The following is a 19,166-nucleotide window of genomic DNA, read 5'->3' as shown; positions in this document are numbered from 1 at the left end:
TACTTGATCTTTTAAAGTGCTTGGATATCATAAGTCCTGATAATTGAGTGTTTTGTTTAAAAGGAATAAGCTAGTAGCGCTGGGACTGCCTTCCTCTGAGGTGTGTTTGGCCCACCCTCTTTGTGTCTCTCACTCATGCCTGTCCATCTTGTCCATGTATGTGACCTGAATGGCTCTGTGGGCACTGGAACTCCAGGATCCAGCTCGAGACTAGAATGGGAGCCTCTGCCTCTGGTTAGTGTAGGAAAGTTGTCCTGGCTCCTGACTGGGAGTGTCTGTTTGTGCCTGTGTGCCTGTTTTACATTTGGGCGTGCCATGTATGACAGAACAAGATGCCAAGGGGCCCTTTACTGCCGCTCTGCCTGTGGAAGAAGGAGCAGCCAGCTCCTGTGAAACAGCACTGGGAGGCTGACCCAAATCCTACCACCTGTCCTTGTCTTGAAAAGCATAGCAAAGCAGTCTCTTCTGGCCTGCAGGGCTCTCTAGCTGACTTTGCACTGTGCAGCCCAGTCTGTGGGAGGTGGGTGTGAATGGGTGAGTAGGAGCAGGAGAGAGCTGAGCTTGCTGTTTTACATACATTTGTTTACTCTCCTCAGCTTCCAGTAACTTCTGTGTGATGAAACCAAAGTCTGAGGAGGTGGTAGTATTGGCCCAGCTGGTGTTTAATAAAACAACCCAGTGTTGTGTTAAAGCATGTGCTCAACATGCTGCTGCAGTACTGTGTTTGTGAATGTATGTATTTTCATCCACAGCAATTAGACAGCATTCACGTCACCGTCTTACACAAGGAAGAAGGTGCTGGGCTTGGATTCAGCTTGGCAGGAGGGGCAGATCTAGAAAACAAGGTGATCACGGTGAGTGGTCCACGGATGGGCATGTCAGAACCAGAGTAGGTTGCTGGGGGACAGAAGACTTGCCTGGAAGGATGTTTTAGGGGGACAAGGGGTACACCAGGCCACTGGGGAGGGGTAAGGACAAAAGGTTTAAAGGACAGTTATTGTGACCATCCTTCTCAAGAGGCATACTATGGGCTCCTCTCTGATCTGTATTTAACCCTCAGTATTATATGCCTTTAACAAAGAAGGTTGCTGTGCACCCAGAACGGCCTCAATACACCAAAGTAAACAGGAAACACACATGGAGTATCAAAAATATTGTGTATATGTGCACACATGCACACATGTGTGTGCACACATGTTCTACACATAACATCTGAACGGGAAGTTTGCACAGCTTACAACCCTAATCTCTGTATTTTTGAAAATATGTAGAGCTTACATTAAAGTGGAGATCAGAATCAGGAGATAACTCAGTCAATAAAGCACTTGCCTTGCAAGCATGAGAACTTCAGTTTGATGCCTAGAATACATGTTCAAGCAAAGCTGAGCACAGGAGTGCATCTGTAATCCCAGCGCTAGGGAAGCAGAGACAGGCAGATTCCCAGGGTTCACACTCTGGCTATGATTTAAATTTCCAAAGGAAACCATGTGATATTGTACCAAAGTTGTCCCCGATTCATATGTATGTGCACACTCAAGTGTATGCACACATGTGTGTGTTTCCAAGAACAAGTATGTGCACATGCACATGGAAGCCATAGGACAACCTCAGCTGTCACAGTTTAGGCACCATTCCTTTGTTTAAGACATGGCCTCTCACTAGCCTAGAACTTGCCAAGTAGGCTAGGCTGGCTACGTGGGTGGCATGGATCTGGGAATCAAACTCAGGCCTTCAGGTGTGGGGCAAAGCACCTTAACTCACTGAGCTGTCTTTCGGGTTGTAAAATAGTTTTGTAAATACTGCAAACCATGCAGAAAAGAGAAAGGGACCATCTAAAGAGTAAGGATGTCTAGACAGCCTAGGATAGTGTATCTCAAGTACTTCCTGTAGAGAATGGGACATGAGCATCCATCCGGAAGGGATAAGCTCTCCTGAAAGGCACTTGGAGCGTCTCCATGTTTTACATTACTCAGGAACCAAGATGTAAGTTGACACTGTAGGATTGCTAGCATCTTTAAACAATGAATATTTTTGGAACTTTTCTTTAAAATTTGGGTGTCACCAAATTTCTTTGATCTTAGAAACCCATTCTCATAAATATCTCTCAATAAGCCCTAGATTCAGTTTTTCCAGGAAACCATTCTCAAAAATGTGCTCTGGAGTAGGTCAAGCAGAAGACGTTCCCTGGGAATGGATGCAGTTGTAGGGTCAGTCAGGGGTATTGTGTGAGAAGAGTGCTGAGTCCTCACTGGTCATACTATTGGTGATCTCTGCCCTGACTAGAGAAGGAAATGGAAGAATGCTGGCTCAGTCCAGTTGCTCTGCCCTGAGATATAGTCAGTCTGTGGTGTCTTTTTGGCCTTACTTCCTCTGGGGGTCAGTTGGATACCTGGCTCAGAGGCCTCTGCCAACACCAAAAAGGGTCTGATTTGCGTGGTTTGTGGCTCCTGACTCCTTTGGCTTGTTCAGGTTCACAGAGTGTTTCCAAATGGACTGGCTTCCCAGGAAGGCACGATTCAGAAAGGCAATGAGGTTCTTTCCATCAATGGCAAATCTCTCAAGGGCGCTACCCACAATGATGCCCTAGCTATCCTTCGCCAAGCTCGGGACCCAAGGCAAGCTGTGATTGTCACCAGGAAAGCAATTGTGGAGGCCGCTCATGACCTGAACTCCTCTACTGACTCTGCAGCATCAGCTTCAGTAGCCAGTGGCATTTCTGTAGAATCTGGTAAGTTTCCCCAGTGCAGTGGGGGCTGGTGTGTGGAGAGGCTCCTTTTGAGCCACACTCTGTCTTTGGCCATTTAGATGCATACTTGGTGGCACTGTGTGGTAATGAGTGGCCCCAACATCACACCTGCCTAGAGTGCTTGGTGTGCTGCAGAGATGTGTGAGTGAGTGTGTGTGTGTGTGTGTGTGTGTGTGTGTGTGTGTGTGTGTAGTTAAGCATCAGCCTGGGCAGCAGGGCCTGAGAGAAGAGTACATCACTGACCAAGACCATGTTTTCCTTTGCAGTGGAGGCCACTGTCTGCACAGTGACTCTGGAGAAGACCTCTGCAGGGCTGGGCTTCAGCCTGGAAGGAGGAAAGGGCTCCCTGCATGGTGACAAGCCTCTTACCATAAACAGGATTTTCAAAGGTAGGCTCCTTTGTCCTCCACCCCCCGTACATTCTCTCCAGTTGTGACGATGCAGCAAACACCCCCAAACCCAGAACTCCTGAGAACCTTTTTGACCATGGTGGGTTCCTATATTCTCTTGAGTCACGTACTGACTACTATGTGTTCAGTTCTGCTTTTGTGACCTAGTGCCTCTTTACAAGCCTACCTTAACTTCTCTTTTTGTTGGGTCCTCTCCCATGACCCAGCTCTGGGCTTGGCTCAGCTTGGCAGGACCAAGGTTAGGAAGAGGCATGTAAAGCTTGAGACAGAGTTGAGATGCACCAAAATATGCACTGAGAGAGATCAATACTATTCCCATGCAGTGTACTTAAAAATTATACAGCTGTGATAGCACTGAGGCAAAGACAAGATGATCAGGAGTTCAAGGTCACCCTTGGCTATACGATGAAGTCAGTCAACAGTCATCTTGAGTTATATGATTGAGTCTGTCTCAAATAAACCAAATGATCCATGATGCATAAGATTTCAATGTTTTGAGTAAAGCCAGAGACTGGCACTTTTCTGATAGCCTGGTTAGATTTACTCTAGCCCTGGATTCATTGATTCTTGTGTTTATTTTCCATTTGATGTCTTATCCATCATGGAATGGGCTGCCCGATAATCTAACCTGTGAGTCAGCTGGATATGGATTTCCCTGAGAAAATGATGAATGCCTTGTAGCTATGATGCAAATATATCTGTAACACCTTGCCACTTCTTAGTTGGAAGCCTTGGGCACACAGCTCAAATATAAGACCTGGGTCCTAATGATAAGTTTGCCAGGCACAGTGGCCTATTGTTTGCCCATCTGCAACACATGGGAATGAGCCTCTAGTCATAGGCAGGTGTGGTGCCATGGGATGTGGATGCCAGAGCCTGTAAGACAGAGTTCAAACTTAGATCCTCTGAGTAGCCACTTTCAGGCTACGAGTGAGGTTCTCTACCTTTGGTTTCCATGCTTGTGAAAACAGAATCTATTGTTGTGTACCCCCAAGTAATGCTGCCGTGGGTGCAGAACACCAGCACAATGCCCACTGCATCGCTCAGCATCCCTAACTATATTTTCATTATTATTCTGTATTTATTCACTATTGGTTAAGGCCAGGGGGTCAGAATGGTATATGTGTGTGTGTGTGGGGGGGGTTCCCCTTCAATGTAAACAGTAGAAGACAACCTTGTGATTTCTGTATGCATCTTTGAGTGAGTGGGCGCCATGCAGGGTTAGGCCTTTCCGAGTGGATACAGAGTTCTTCCCAGGCTGTTTGAAGCCAAAAGCCCTGTGAAGATTGCTTCACAAATGTCTCAGCAGCTCACACCCCTTCCCACTATTGCTGATGATGTTACCAGAAGCAGGTTGTCAATATGAATCAGGGAGACAATTGGGAGGTTCGGGAGGACACGACCCCAGGGGTTCTCTAGTAATGGTAGAAGTCTCTAACTAGGCTCTGGCTTAGCACTGCCTCACTTAAAAACAGCATGAGTTGTCTACTGTAGCTCTCTATGCCCTAGAGAGCTAAGCCTGGTGGCCGAGCTCTGTGCTACCCTGATGTGAAATGCCTCACTTAAGAATCCCTCACGAACTCCCAAAGATAGGTGTGCTATCCACTTGTAAGCTTTCCTGGCTCCCCAGAAAGTATCATTTACTGTTCCTGTTACCCACAAAGCGCAAGATCACTTATCATCTTCTCCTTCTTTATAGGAACAGAACAAGGTGATGCGGTCCAGCCAGGGGATGAGATCTTGCAGCTCGCTGGCACTGCTGTGCAAGGTCTTACACGGTTTGAAGCCTGGAATGTCATCAAGGCATTACCTGATGGACCTGTCACTGTAGTCATCAGAAGGAACGGCCTCGAGGGCAAGCAGACGACAGCTTCTGCAGACTTGTAGACAGGGTGCCAATGCTAAGACAAAGCGGGAGCACCAAGCTCCAGTAATTGCTGATTCTCAGGGTCTCTGCTGCCCACCTCACCCAGGCTGGGGAAAGCCCAGGTGCGCTTCTGGTAGTTGCTGCTCAGGTTTGGACCTTCGGGCACACTGCCCATCAAGAGTGTTGTTCCAAATATCAGGAGTCACACAGAAGTGGCTGATACAAACCTTTGACTGTACAGAGACAGCTTAGTGATAATATTCTGGTGCCGTAATAAAGTGGTTGTACTGCAGCTTTCCATGAACCAAATGGCCTGGTTTGAAAAATCACCTTGGGATTATGAAAGCCACCCCGTGGAAACATCTTTTCTTCTCTCATGAACCTCATGTCTCAGAGGGGAGCTCCTCAGAAGTCAAGGCTGGGCTGGGATCCTATGAAGGGTCACTTCTTGTGCCTCTCCCCAGAGGTGCTGGGTGATGACCGGGAAAGTCTCCTCACGACTGGTGCTTCTGCACCATGGTGATACTGTACCATGCTGCCCGGGCACACCACAGCCAGATGGGGGTGCATCTTTTGAATGTCCTGCTTTTGAAGACTCATAACATTGCTTCTGCTGTACGCCTGCCGAGAGCAGGCAAAAACCTGCCTAGGTTTAAGGAAAGGGGATATCTGTGAGATGCAGAACATCTTCAAACACTTACAAGACTGGCTTTGGTTGGGTTGAGATCCTAGGAGTGGAACCAGAAGACAGAGGAGTGCAACGCGAGTTAAGGTGTGGACAGGATACATCTACAGGACAAACCAGCATGGGTACCAGCATAAAATAAATTACTAATGTCCTCTCTGTCTCGTGTCAGGCACTCTGTCTGCTTGATACTAAATGATAGTCATCTGTGATCACAGCCACTTCACCAATGGCAGTCCTGCACCAGTGTACTGGAGGGTACTGAACCTCAGAACCATACACAGCTTGTCTGGCTAGGACGTGGTAGGGCAGAGATTTCGTCATTCCTTCTGTGACATGAGCAGGCCCAGGAGCTTTAAAACATGGCACATTAGGGAATAAAAACAAACAAACAAGCAACTGCCTTGCGTTGTTTGTAGCATGTGCATGGCCAGTATAACATTTTGCTTTGGTCATTTCTGAACAGCTGATAGGCAAGCTCAGGGCAACCCAGTGTCATTCTCAATTATCCAGAGCAAGTACAGTTTTACCATGTCTGAGCCAGGGGTTCAGATCCTCATCTCCAGTCATTCCATGAAGTACAGATGATATGGGAAGGTCTAGCAAGGATCACAGAGAAAACACCGAGCCCATTTATTTCAGGGCATCGCCCATGGAAGCTTGCTAGTATAACTTGCTGGCTTCTCTAGAATTGGAAGCCAGAAATATTTGCTGGAAGTGGACTCAGAAACCCCAGCTGGATCTGCTCTTCAGGTAAAGCCCTTCAGTGACTTTTGCACAGCTCAGCCTCACTGTGAAAAATGACAGCATGTTACTAGAGCTGGCATGCTTACTTCTCCAGTGCACTCTGAATTCTGTCCTATAGCAGACCAGTAGATGAGGAACTCAAGGTACTATTTATAGCAATCTATTAGATTTAATAGAAGGTACATTTGATCTAACAGTAAAAGGGAGACAGCTGTCAGTAAAATGCTTGCTAGGCAAGCATGGTGACCCAAACTTAATCCCCAGAGACAAGAAAAAAAAACAAAACAAAACAACTAACCAAACAACCAACAAAACAAACAAGCAAACAAAAAAGAAAAGAAAACCAGATGTGGTGGCGTTCAACATGTAATTCCAGACGTGGAGAAACAGAAAGATGTAGGTCCCTGGAACTTGCTGGACATCCAATCTAGCCTATTTGGTAAGTCTAAGGTCAATGAGAAAGCCTGTCTCAAAAAAACCAAACCAAACCAAACCAAACAAAACAAAACAAAAAACCCAAGGTGGATCACATCCAAAATAATGGTACAGCAAGTAAGTAAGCTTAATTTGAAGACAAAGCCAGAGAGAAACCACAGTAAGACATCAACATCCAAATCCCAGGGAACAGGAAGGCAGCAAGAAAGCCAGACAGATCTATACAGATTGTGGTAAATTCTGAACAAGCCCCATCAAAATGAAACTGTGTCCTAATGAGCCCTTTGACCAAATCCAAGCTGCCCCAGCCAGTGAGAAGAACAAAGAGAGGAAGAGTAGGGGAATTATTAAAATCTACTAAAAGGGAACAGCTGGCTGGACTGTGAGGGCACCATGTCTCTGAAGACAATGTCAGCCGATAGAGATCTCTCCTTTCTCTGTGTGATGAAAAGTAAGACTCTAGATTTATTTGGAAGGTTAAGAAGACACCCTTTGTTCCTAAAGGCTTTGTAGTCACTGTTACATACTATAGGCATATAGTATGCTATGTCTCATAGCACAGGAGACTTTCTTCCCTCCTTCCTAATGACAGCAAAGCCTGCTGGGGTGAGGAAACTCCAGCACCCTTGCCTCACCATGACTGAGGGCAAAGTGAGGTGTATGCCAGGGGGCTCTCCTCCCCAGAGTCCAGCATGCACACAGGAGCAGCTGGCCCCACTTAGAATCACTTACATGGGCCTCAAGGACACAAATTCCTTCCCAAAGATACAAATTGTTCTGAGGCAGATTTAAACTGGTTTCATGGGGATGTGAACCTTAACCCGTGAAGGGAAAAAACAGATAGGAAAAGATGATTCTGATGGAAGATACCACAAAAGTTAGATTGAAAGTGCTATCCTGTGGTTTAAAACATTTTTCAAGTTGACACCTTTGTAAAGGGGGAAAGTCTCGTGCTAAAAATGTGTATACAAAAGCATATCAGGAAAGGGACAGAGGAATCTGGGAACTCCAGATGCCAGAGGAAGCAGGACGTAGTGACCACGATGGATAATGATTCTTTAAGACCAGCACAGGGGCAAGGTGTCTGATAGCAGCCAGCACACAGGGCTCTGGGCCACAAGGAATCACAGAGTACTTGAGCCATCTCTCAGGCGGCCACAGCAGGACCTTCCCTGGCCTGTCAGGTATTTGTGAACACCACACCAAGCTGATGGACAGGTCCATCCACACCAAGCCCAAGAGGAAGGAGGGTGGAGTGGGGCGATGGGCTGCTCTTCCAAAAGGGTACCCTGAGATTTGCTGTTTACTATGGCATCTCAAAGGCCACAGCAGTTCTTCCGTATTCTTTGAGGCTTAACAGCTGGAGTTCCTGAAGGACCATCGGCATTCCATGCCAATAGGTGACTGTCAGTGATGGAACTTCCTCACGGCCTTCTGAAGGTTGGGGTAAAACTCAGCCATGCTGCGAGGGAAGAAGGAGTCCACCACACTCTGAGGAAGGTAGCCATTCAGGTCTGTCTGGAAGAATGTGACCAGGTGGGTTTTGTTGGGCTCCCTGAAGAAATAGCAGAGATGGGTTAGATCTGTATTATAGAAGCTTCTAGCACAGAGCCAAGACCACCAGAAGTGACCCAAACATGGTGGTCATTTCTACTCCTGCTCTACATTCAGTGCCCTGGACTCCTCTCAACCTTCTTGTTCTGGATAGCGTATCCTGTAGGGGACACACTATACAGTAGCTATGAACACATTGGTGAGCTGTTGCCCTGCCCTGGGTAGGATAGGTACAAATGTTCCTTATGGCTACTGATAGCCCATCCCCTCAACCCCTCCTGGGTTTTGTGCAGAAGGAGCACACATTCAACTGGCAGGACAGGTCCTGCTATGGTACCTGAAGGCTGGGGACTTCTGGGGCACTCTGGGCCCTTTCCAGAGGTCAGCAAGGTTAAGACTGTTTCTGTGCTCACTATCAAACACACGACCGAGTTTCCAGCCTATGTGGTTTGTCATAGATGTGAGCATCTGTTAGGTCTAACATGAAAGAAATTTACAAAACTGGAAAACAGTGACATTCTTCTCAGGTGTGTGTGTGTGTGTGTGTGTGTGTGTTAAGAAAAGCTGATTATTTTTCATACAATGTTACTTAACATGCGATTCATTTACTAGTATTTTGTAACCAGATTTTTTTTTAGATTGCTCTACACAAAAGAGGAAGTGAGTCATGACCAAATAGGAGCATAGAAGAGTTCTCATGGTCACACACTCTGCAGTGGTCAGGTCTGGGGAAACCATGTCAACAGCTTCGGTCTCATCAGAAACTCCACACAGCAGTGCACCTCAGAGGTTCTCTGACGTGGAACCTCTGGTACTGAAGACTACAGTCTTTCCCTCTGGCTGTATAGACAGCTACTGTGGTCTCAGAAGGACGGAGCAAACAGATGAGCAGTATAGGAGAGCACAGGCTACTTTGGACTAGCATTTCTTTATCCCTGTGCTGAGAGATGGGGTGGGGGAACGGAGAGAGGGAGGGAGAGACAGAGGGAGAGGGCACAAATCCTCAGCTGTCAGTGTCCATGTCCTCCCTCCCTCACCACCTCCCACTGGTTCTGGGGTACTTTCTCTGCCCCACCCCCACCCTGAGCTCAGGCTATCCCTCATAGTCATTCAACTGTGTTCTCTTTGGAAACTTGAACAGGTTAAGTAAGAAATCTGAATTAGTGATTATGCTTCTCTCTGGGGAGCCCTGGGCTTGATGGGAGAATATCACAGAAGAGACAGACCACATGGGGAAAGACACATGGGGAGTAGGTCAAAGTAGATAAAAGCAGGCTCAAAGGCACTATGACTGTCTTCACTGAGAAAGCCAGGAGTTTGTCCTGACACATTCATCAGAACACGTGGGGATCATGGAGAACGCTCCCTGCAAGGAGTAGGCATATCACAAACGCAGCTCTGATGCTGCCTTCTCCAAAGACTCTCCTGCCTTCTGAGATGCTTTCCCACTCTCACAGACAGTCTGAGCCCAGACACCTCCAAATCTGGTCTGGACACAGCCTTGCTCCCCAGTGTGGACCCTTGCTCTATTCACAGCTCCTTCTACTCCGGTTACAAAGCAGTTTACACTGAAGTCATGGCACAGCTGCTCAGACTTCACTAAAGTCCCCAGTTACTCAGATAAAAATGTCTACAGGGGTCTGGTCCCGCCTTCTCAATGACTACTTCCTGGCCTCTCCCCTGGCTGCACTGATCCAACACAGTGGTTTCTTCCTGTTCTGTCCCCCTTGTGCCCACACCTGCTTCCTTTCATCAAGAGGAACCTTGCACCTGCACGGGCAACTGTACCATGTGAGGCTCCAATCAGGGAAGATTTGGTCACCTCTGGGGTGGCTCACTCCCACTGTACCCCAGTTCCTTTCATCATATTTAGTTTTCTACCCAGCATTTATCATGTGGTAAGCAATTCCTAGTTTATATATAACATAATTACTTTCACTTGTGTCTTGTTTACCTTCTCCCACCCCATCAGAATTAAGCACTCAGAGAACAGATGTTTTTTATGTTTTTTGTTTTAAAGAAAAAAAAAAAAACATAGTCAACATGAAAGACAGATGGCTGAGTTTAAGCTGTGGCTTTATCACTTGCTGAGTCCATCTGTGGCCTTGGGGTAGTTATTTAACCTCTCTGGCCTACCCACTCCTTTTATAAAACCTGGACCATTGTTACATAATCTGAAGCTTGCCCATTGTGTGTTCCCCAAGCCAGCCCTAAGACTCAGCTTCAAGGAGAAAGAGCTCTGCTTTTACTCGTCTAGACACTCCTTGCAATACGTCTGGCAATGTGGAAGGGCAAGGCAGCATCTGACTGTTGGGGACAGAGCAAGGAAAAGTGGCCAAGGGTAGTTTTCTAGGCCCACACCAGAGGGTCTGGTCTCCTCTGTACTGGGACTAAAGCATGTGTGTGGTGCTTTACTACTACTGCCGAATTCAGAATTTTGTGACATTTAGGGGAAGCCTTCCCGGAGCCGTTTGGGGAGCCAGCTTAGCAGACATGGTGCTCTGTGGGGGTGCTCTGTCTGGGTTTTAGTAATATTCTAGGCTCTGAGGCCTGCTTCCTGGAACTGCATGGGAAGTCCACACCTTCCCTCTGGCTATCTGTAGGAGACGCCGGGACCCATGAGCAAGTGCAATCCCTCTCCCTGTTAACTCTGCTCATTATAAACCTGGGACCTTCAGGTAATTCATTACCCAGAGAGCTCCTGGGAAAACCCTGGCTGTGTCTGGGAGGGATCTCTGGCTTCTTTCCAGGGCTGATTCCCAAAGTAGTCTCAGAACTGTCCTCTGTGCCCTGAGATCTGTCCCATTCCTTGTAAAGGAAACTGGTCACTGTGTGAACACAGGGTGGGGAATTTGTTCCTGTAGCTACTTTAGTCTGGTGGGTATCGTCAGAGAGTCCAGATCTGGAGCTCAGGCAGTCTACTGCACTCCTGGCCTTTGACAAATCACATAACTCTCCTAACCCTGAATTTGCTTATTTGCCCAATGGGACCACCAGGACATTTGCCTGACCTGTGCTGTGAGGATGGACACCTGGTGGGTGCACATGCCTTTAACCCTAGCATCTAGAGGCAGAGGGAGGCAGATCTCTGAGTTCAACGACAACAAAAGTTAATCTGGTAACACCTCCTTACCACTTCGCTAGGTGCGCATCAGGTCATGCATGCCTATATGTGACATGCATTTTGTAACATCAATATTATTTTTGTAGATTACAGTCAAAGTGCCTGTTTTCTGAGTTCACAGTGGTGTCTAAGACAAAGTTCTCCACCTACTTTCCTTACCCTGGCAGTGGTTCACAGAAGCACCCACATGGATGGTTAAATCCTCTCACAAAACCGGGCTTTGGCGGACACAATGGATGCTCCACGTGGGTAGCTGGAAGACAGTCATGAAGTCAGTGAACTCACCTTCAGACAGCAGGGTCATCACCCCCAGCACTGAAGACTTTTCATCTGCACAGACTAAGTGACTGAAGCCCCGAATGCCAGCAAAGGGTTCTGCCACCTGTCAACTTCCCTCCTTACACTTACTCTCACTCCAGTTTACACATATGCATCCTCAACCCCCCAACCCTCCCCACACACACATGCTCATATACATACGCACACTGCACTCACTGCTGCACACAGCTTTCTCCAACCCTTTAAGAATTTCAGAAGAAATTCCAGAATATAAGGCTCAGGGTAGAAGAAAGATTCCTCTCTCAGATTTCAGCTCAAAGAAAGAAGGTTGTGTCTCCCCATCTTAGGCAGAGGCAGAGGCAGAGGCAGAGGCAGAGGCAGAGGCAGAGGCAGAGGCAGAGGCAGAGGCAGAGGCAGAGGCAGAGGCAGAGAGGCAGAGGCAGAGAGGCAGAGGCAGAGGCAGAGAGGCAGAGGCAGAGAGGCAGAGGCAGAGAGGCAGAGGCAGAGAGGCAGAGGCAGAGGCAGAGGCAGAGGCAGAGGCAGAGGCAGAGGCAGAGGCAGAGGCAGAGTCGTTGGGCTCTGCTTCCCAGAGGGCAGGAACGGTACAGAAAGCAACCATATGATTAAGATGCTTGACACACTGACATACAAAGACATTAGCTGCTATATGCATGTCCATAGCATAAACTGAGGTCAGCAGAAATAAAAACAGTGTTGACAAAATCTGAGATGCACATAATAAAGCCTAGGTATATGGTCTCCCCATTTAATACCCGATGGCACAAAATCCCAACTATACGAGGGAAGAGGATGGAATACATGAGCTTGTTGATGGTTTCCAATCACCCAGCTTTCCTTGAAGATCTAGGGGTGCCATAAGACAAGAGCCCAGCCTCTGGGACAGCCAGTAAACACCTACTGCCACTCACCATTGGAACTGATGGTGCCATCCTCATACTTTTTCACTAGCACCAAGTCCACAAAGTCCCTGGGCGAAATCAGCTTCATGGCAGCTGAGGGCGTGGAGGTTCTGCTCACACACAGCGTCTGCCAAAACAAAGGAGGCTTGGGTCTGCTGAAGACAAGTCCATCTCATTCCCTGCACCCGGGAAACTAAATGCGCGGGCAATATGGGGAGCTGCAAGCAGGACACAAGGAAGCCTGGAGGGGGCACTCGGGCACTTTCCAGTGGGTGCACTGAGGCCAAAAGAATTTCATCACTTTCCAAAGGACTTCATATCCATGTCTCTTTATAAAAGAACTCACCTGAGAATGGCATGGCTCTACAAAATGGGTCTCCTTCCCCACCCATTTAGTGTTATCCTAGCTTGTACTGCATAGGGTACAAGATCTCTTGGGGAGCTACAGATCTTCAGGATTTCTGACTGCAATGTTTGATCATAGTGCCCTACACTGGGCTCAGAATGTCAGTCTCCCTTTCTTAAGCACAGTCCGAGAAACAAGTCCATTTCTGAATTCCCGAATCTTGCAGCAGGCACAGAGGAAGTAATGGTTATTCTCTACAACCATAACATCTTCTGATTCCAGCTGGAGCCTGAGGGAAAAGCCTAATTTTAAGACTATTGAAGACAAAGGCACTGGTTACAGACTTAAGCTCACTCCAGGTTCACGTCTCATCCATGCATCCTTTACCCATCTACTATTAAGGGTTAGGATGCTTGAGGGCTGTCCAAACCACACTGATGAATGCCACTGGAAAGGGTCTTTGCCTCCTTACCGTCACTGTTTCAACTAATAAGCAAGACCCCGACTTGTTACTGGCTTCTCTGCTTTTCAGGATGTGTAAGTTCCCCAGTAGCTTGTACTTTCCCTCCTTCTGTGCCTAGAGTCTGCTGAAGATTGTGTCTCTCTGGCAACAAACCAAATCTCTTCATGGACACAGGAATTAATGAGAACCAAGAGTTCCCACATATCTCATGCAGAGATAAAAAAAATACATTTCTCTTTGTGCTTAATCATTCTTCATCCAAATTTCTAACACATTCATGTTACCTTAATAAATCACACTCATACCTTAATCTAGTACTTAAAAAAAAAAGACTTGTGATCAAAAGAAGTATATGATTAGAATTTTTTTTAATTTACAAGAATATCTCTAATAAAATTTGGTGATGTCAAAAAAAAAAATCACATGCATTATATGAGGGCTAAAATGGACTGGGAGGCCAGGCCTGGTGGTGTAAATTGTAATCCCAGCACTTACAAGGCAGAAGCAGGGGGATCAGCCTGGTCTATATATTGAATTCTAAACTTGCCAGGGCTACATGAAGAGACCCTATCTTAAATTAAAAAAACAAAACAAAAGAAAACAAAAAAACCCAAACAATTCAGTGGGGTGTATAAAGCAAAGTTCAAGAAAAATAATTACACACGCATTAAGAAAAACGCACTTCTTGTTGGTGGCTCGCTTTGCTTATTGAATTGGGAAGTAGCCCTGCCTAGCCTGGCGCTCATCAATAATCTGGCTGACCCCAGCACCCTGATCCCCATATCTCCATGGCTGCTGGGGTTACAGCAAAGGGGAACCAGCTCCTCCTGGCTCCTCTATCTGTGTGCACTTGGCAGCTTCTCTTCACCTTTGTCAGACTGTTTCTTCCCCTGGGTTTCAGGATAGGCTTGTGGCCAGGAATAGAACCTCCTGTAACTGCCTTGAAAGTGCTGACAGGTTAACCATTGCTATGGCTGCTCAGGTATCAGCCTATGGATTTCCTAGGTTTTCATTCTCTTCGTCCCACCAGCCACTGCACTGACATCAAGAGGTGCAAGTGTGCTAAAGGGATTTGGAGCCACTTTAGCTTCCAAAAGGTGATATGCGGGGTCTGGGGGCTGCTTAATGGGTAAAGTGCTTGCTATGCAAGTGTGAGGACCAGAACTTAGATTCCCTGAGCCCACACACAAGCTGGTTGGGAGTGTGATTCTGGCTGTAATTCCAAAAGGGAGCTAGAGGCAATCTCTGGAGTAAGCTGGTTAGGACTGCAAGCTCCAGATTCAGCAAGAGACTTTGCCTCAATATATAAAGATACAGAGTGACTGCAGGAGATACTTCTCGGGGCTCCATATACAAATGAGCATGCGTAGAGACACACATGTATAGTATATACACGTAATGCAAGTCCTTCTGTTATAGCATGTGTATAATATATAAAAGGCGTTAACTGGGGTTGTTCAACTTTAACCATGAATGTGTAATAATTTATATATTCTCTTTGTATTTTTTCTTTTCTAATGCTGGTGTCACTTAATCCAGAATAAGAAAATTATATCTATTCATTGTGGTTCATCAAATGCCCCCACTTAGACCAGCTGGTTTTTATAAAGGAAGCTACTTAACTATAAATGAGAGAAAAATGAAAGAAGAAAGAACCACTTGTTATAAATTAAAGGTAACTTCAAATTACATACAAAAGTGCTAGAGTCTGATTCCCAGCCCAGGCCACCTGTTAGTCTCCTAAGGGAAAGCAACAGTTAAATAGTATCCAGGCACATTAGTGCCCGAGTTCCACTCTCCTCTTCCTGGTACCAGAGGGATGAAAGAAAGAACATTATCCTCATTGTGTGTTTCAATTCCATTTTTGACTGTTAAGGGCATACAATTACCTTTTCTTCCAGGGATTTTGCCCCATCCTTCAGACAACTCTAACACAAACTCTCTGGACAACAGACTGAATTGAGGATTCTAGGTCAGGGCAAAGACACCTGGCTCCACAGCTTGTAAAATACTGCAAGGTTTCACAATGCTACCTGCTTATGTAAGCACCAGACAAGATAGCGCCAGACAGGTCCTAGAAGCTACAGTAAGATGCCATTCAAAGCATGCAAGTCCACCCCCCTAGAGTTGCTTGTGTTGTTTCCACTATGATTTTCTATTCTTCTGAGCTTTCTAGAGTCAAAAATGAAGCACAATTTTACAGTTATGGGTGATGCCAGGACAGGTTCATCAGGACAGGGGCTGGCTCCCATAACATTCCCTATCGCATGTGGCTATTTCAATTTACATTTATATTTGTTAAATTGAACAATTCATTTCTTCAAGCCAGCCACCTTTTCATGCTCTTTGGCCCCATGGAATTGAGGCTGCCATACTAGACAAGGCAGTTGCGGAGCAATGCCGTATACCCAGACTTTCCGCTGGCTGTGGCTGGTCTGCAGGACAAACACTTTTCTGAAGGAGGCTCACAGTGGTCCTACTGTGGGCAAAGGACCAAATTAGCTCTGTCAAGAGACAATGCTTCAAACTAGATATGTTAGTCTAAATCCAGGCCTGCCTCCCTATCTTGGGGTGGGGGGGGACCAGGTCTTGCCCTGTAATTCATCATCTACTGTCCGCTGGTTCTGGTGAGGGTTTTGGGGCCTCTCAGAGATATACTGTTTTCCACCAGGGCCAAAGCTGGATTGGTCTGCATGGCATTCCTCTTGCCTACAGATGTTATGGATCCTTCTTCAGGCGATGTGGTGTCAGGGTGTTGCAGCAAGACAAGACACTACAGATAATACAGCCAGAGACACTTACATCCGTGATGCTTTGGACAATTTCAAAGCTGTTCACATTGTCATCCCACTTCTCCCGAAGGCCCCCGGCAACTGGCTTTACACAATCCCACACCTCTTCCGGTGTCCCACACAGAATCCCTTCTCCCCGGTACCTGGAACAGAGAGGAATTTGACCCACAGCATCAATTAAACTTGTTTATTTTAGGATTTTTATCTCAGGTCTATTCATGTTTGTTCTAGTTCTAGGGTTGGCTGACAGAAAAGGGCCTAAAATATGCTAACCCGCCTCCCCTCCAGCCTGAATAAGCTACAGGTACAAAGCCCTCACAGAACACAGCTTGCTAGAAACGATTCAAAACGCAAGTTAATGCTTTTCTGGAAGATGACTAGTGATCACAGAAGGCCAGGGTGGATTGGAATCTTCCATGAAGCACCCGCAGAGACACCAGGAAGGGAGTCAAGATTCTGACAAACTCTGTTAAAAGTATGCACTTACAGATTCCCTGGAAACTCCTCAGATGGCCTCCAGGAAATTGAAACTCCATTCTGTCAAAAGGCATAGGGTTGTAGAATTTTAGAGCTAGAAGAAGTCTTGGAGAGGAGATCTCAAAACCTGATTCTCAAAGGTCACCCAATCTGTTCCTGGCACAGGTGGGATTCATCATGGATGTAGGTGCCCCTACAGCAGGTGATGAACAGAGAGATCCTGGCTGGCTGATTCCTGGCGCTATGGGACCCTCTCCAGTCACCTTAAATGCCACCAAGAACTTTGGTTTTCTTAAGTAATTTAGGGCTTTCTTTAAAAAAAAAAAAATCAGAAGCTCAAGGAAGGAAACTATTTCCCTGGCACTCCCTGGGGGAGGGATTGTGCAATAAAGAACGTAGGAAAGACTTGGTACTTGTAGTTTCAGGTCCAATCCTAACTCCGTAGCAGTCTGATGACCTTGAGTGGGTTTCGAAATGAAAGGGGCAGGGATCTCCAGGAGTCCCAGAGAACATACACCCGCAGTGGAATCGCTCCCTCAGTCCACCTCTGGAGTCCAGGGTGCGGGTAATCTCGGGGAGAGGAGAAGCCTGGGAGTTTGGAGGACTCCAAGCCCTGGGAGCAGTTTCCAGATCCCTTTTCCCGCCCAGTCCCCCACTCACGCCTTCCCGGCACTTCTTCCAGCCCGACGCGTCCCGCCGGTACCGGAGCACCTTCTCTGCCACCGCCTCACTCTCTTGCGTGGCCCAGGACAGATCCATTATGCCACGGTGCAGGGTCCCAGCTGTGCCGCACAGGTTCTGCTGGACGGAAAACTGGGCCTTGGGCGGAGCCTGGAGCCCCGCCCCTGGGCTCCGCCTCTCTTTCAGAATTGGTCTTCGCGCTCAGACAATTCCGTTCTTTCTTGAAATTGGCAGGTCTGGAGATTAGGGCCGGCCCTGCGCAGTAAACGTCATCTCTGGGCGGGTCTCAGGGAGCTCCTGCTCCGCAACAGCAGGCTCTGGGACAGGGCCAGGAACCAACTAGCTTAAGGAATTTGGCTGTTTTCTCCTTGGTGCTCAGGTGCTTTCGACCCCTAGTGAAACGGTGCAGTTTTCATAGCAAAGGACTTCCTAGGGGGAATTCTGCTGGGTGACACGGAGAATGTGGAGGAACCGGCCATAGAGGTAGGCAGGAGGGGTACCCACCGGTGACAGTTCAGGAGGTCTGCGCAGGCATGTCTGGTCTGATACCCGAAGCTGAAGCGATTCCCATTTCTTTTTTTGGCCTTGACTAGCTAATGCCTTTGCTGAGTAAAGAAAGAGACAATTTCGAATGGGTGGAAATGAGTGGAGGAAAAAGCTGAAATGAATGTCAGATTTAGTTCCAGACACCCAGGGAGCTCTTAGTAGATATACATATCCAGCAGAAGCGCCACGCATTGGCACCAGGTGGAGACCCCAGTTTTCCCTTGAGAGATTTAATCCGGATTCCGGAGATGGAAACAGGAAGATCACTCATTAAAGGTCTGCCTGGGAAATATAATGGACCCTCCTCTCAAAATAAAAAAAAAAGTAGAAAGAGGTCTATCGACATAGTACAATAGTAGCGTGCTTACCTAGCCTGCTAGGACCTGAGCTCCATCCCAGCATCTTTAAATAGACAAATGAATACTAAGCAGTCAAGAATGCTTGGCTACTTCTGGACTTGGGAGTGTGTGGAATGGCATCCCCTCTGTAAGAGCAGCCCAGGTTCTCTCCTCTTCAAGCCCGTCTACAACTGAATGGTTTGTAAAGTCTTCACTGTTTCCTTCAAAGGCTAGGAAGGACTCGTGATTTGAAAATCCCCCTTTGGAAGAAAAGAGGGGCTGTCTGACAGGGAAAGCAATCTGGGCACCTAGAGAGCCAGACCCAGTGTTGACTATGTGGGTTGGGCAAGTCTTTAAACATCTTTGAGATACAATTTGCTCAGCGGTGAGATGTAATAATAACATGTGTCTCCCTGTGCTACTATGAAGAACACAGGAAGAAGTGCATGTGCATTCTTCTGAGAGTCATAAAATAGATGGCACACTTTGTTGTACTTTAAAAGTTAAGTGAATAAAATCATAAATGAACAATAATCTGAGATAAACTTGAGATATGTTTTAACCAAAAGTATATTGTTTGGGTGTTTAAACGAGGTTTTGAATTGTTAAGAATTGTGGGAAAAAACTCAAGCCAAAAGAAAGCATCCTACATGGAAAGAAGCTTCGTGGCAAAATAAATGACAATGGCACAAAAAGATGCAGAACCCTGGTCGGAGGGAATTATAAATCAAATAAGGGGACCCACCTAGTGGACAA

The 19,166-nt window shown here is 46.9% G+C and overlaps 2 protein-coding genes across 9 annotated transcripts in view; one reads left to right on the top strand and one right to left on the bottom strand.

The window, feature by feature from the left end:
- Il16 (interleukin 16) overlaps window positions 1-6,107 on the top strand; it is a 100,326-nt gene extending 94,219 nt beyond the window's left edge. For 5 of the 8 annotated variants that reach the window (XM_017588673.3, XM_063266338.1, XM_017588675.3 and 2 more), the window contains 4 exons: window positions 753-854; window positions 2,470-2,728; window positions 3,013-3,135; window positions 4,856-5,867. In XM_017588673.3, coding sequence (XP_017444162.1) covers window positions 753-854; window positions 2,470-2,728; window positions 3,013-3,135; window positions 4,856-5,043 — 672 coding nt within the window. In that variant the 3' untranslated portion in view covers window positions 5,044-5,867. Of the gene's footprint in view, window positions 1-752; window positions 855-2,469; window positions 2,729-3,012; window positions 3,136-4,855 lie in introns of all 8 variants that reach the window. The other 3 variants (XM_017588676.3, XM_017588678.3, NM_001105749.1) reach the window with 2 other exon arrangements.
- A 1,681-nt stretch (window positions 6,108-7,788) lies between these two features.
- On the bottom strand, window positions 7,789-17,655 carry Stard5 (StAR-related lipid transfer domain containing 5). The gene is made up of 6 exons (NM_001192011.1): window positions 17,506-17,655; window positions 16,856-16,905; window positions 16,379-16,511; window positions 12,777-12,894; window positions 11,728-11,821; window positions 7,789-8,445 (listed from the first exon to the last, which is right to left on the bottom strand). Exons 1-6 carry the CDS (start codon window positions 17,602-17,604, stop codon window positions 8,298-8,300), a joined length of 642 nt encoding a protein of 213 aa, NP_001178940.1. The 5' UTR covers window positions 17,605-17,655; the 3' UTR covers window positions 7,789-8,297.
- Window positions 17,656-19,166: the final 1,511 nt, after the last annotated feature.

The sequence above is a fragment of the Rattus norvegicus genome, chromosome 1 (genome assembly GCF_036323735.1).
Source record: "Rattus norvegicus strain BN/NHsdMcwi chromosome 1, GRCr8, whole genome shotgun sequence".
NCBI lineage: Eukaryota > Metazoa > Chordata > Mammalia > Rodentia > Muridae > Rattus > Rattus norvegicus.
The sequence above is the reverse complement of the archived record's forward strand: the minus strand, read 5'-3'. Positions and strand labels throughout refer to the sequence as shown.

Excerpts from the sequence above, each read along its gene's own strand:
- Stard5 (NM_001192011.1), bottom strand. The coding sequence starts at position 17,604 with ATGGATCTGTCCTGGGCCACGCAAGAGAGTGAGGCGGTGGCAGAGAAG. Across the intron at positions 16,906-17,505 it reads GGAAGAAGTGCCGGGAAGGC|AATGGAGTTTCAATTTCCTG; the intron begins GTGAGTGGGGGA and ends GCCTTTTGACAG. Across the intron at positions 11,822-12,776 it reads TGGCACCATCAGTTCCAATG|CTACCCACGTGGAGCATCCA; the intron begins GTGAGTGGCAGT and ends ACTGTCTTCCAG.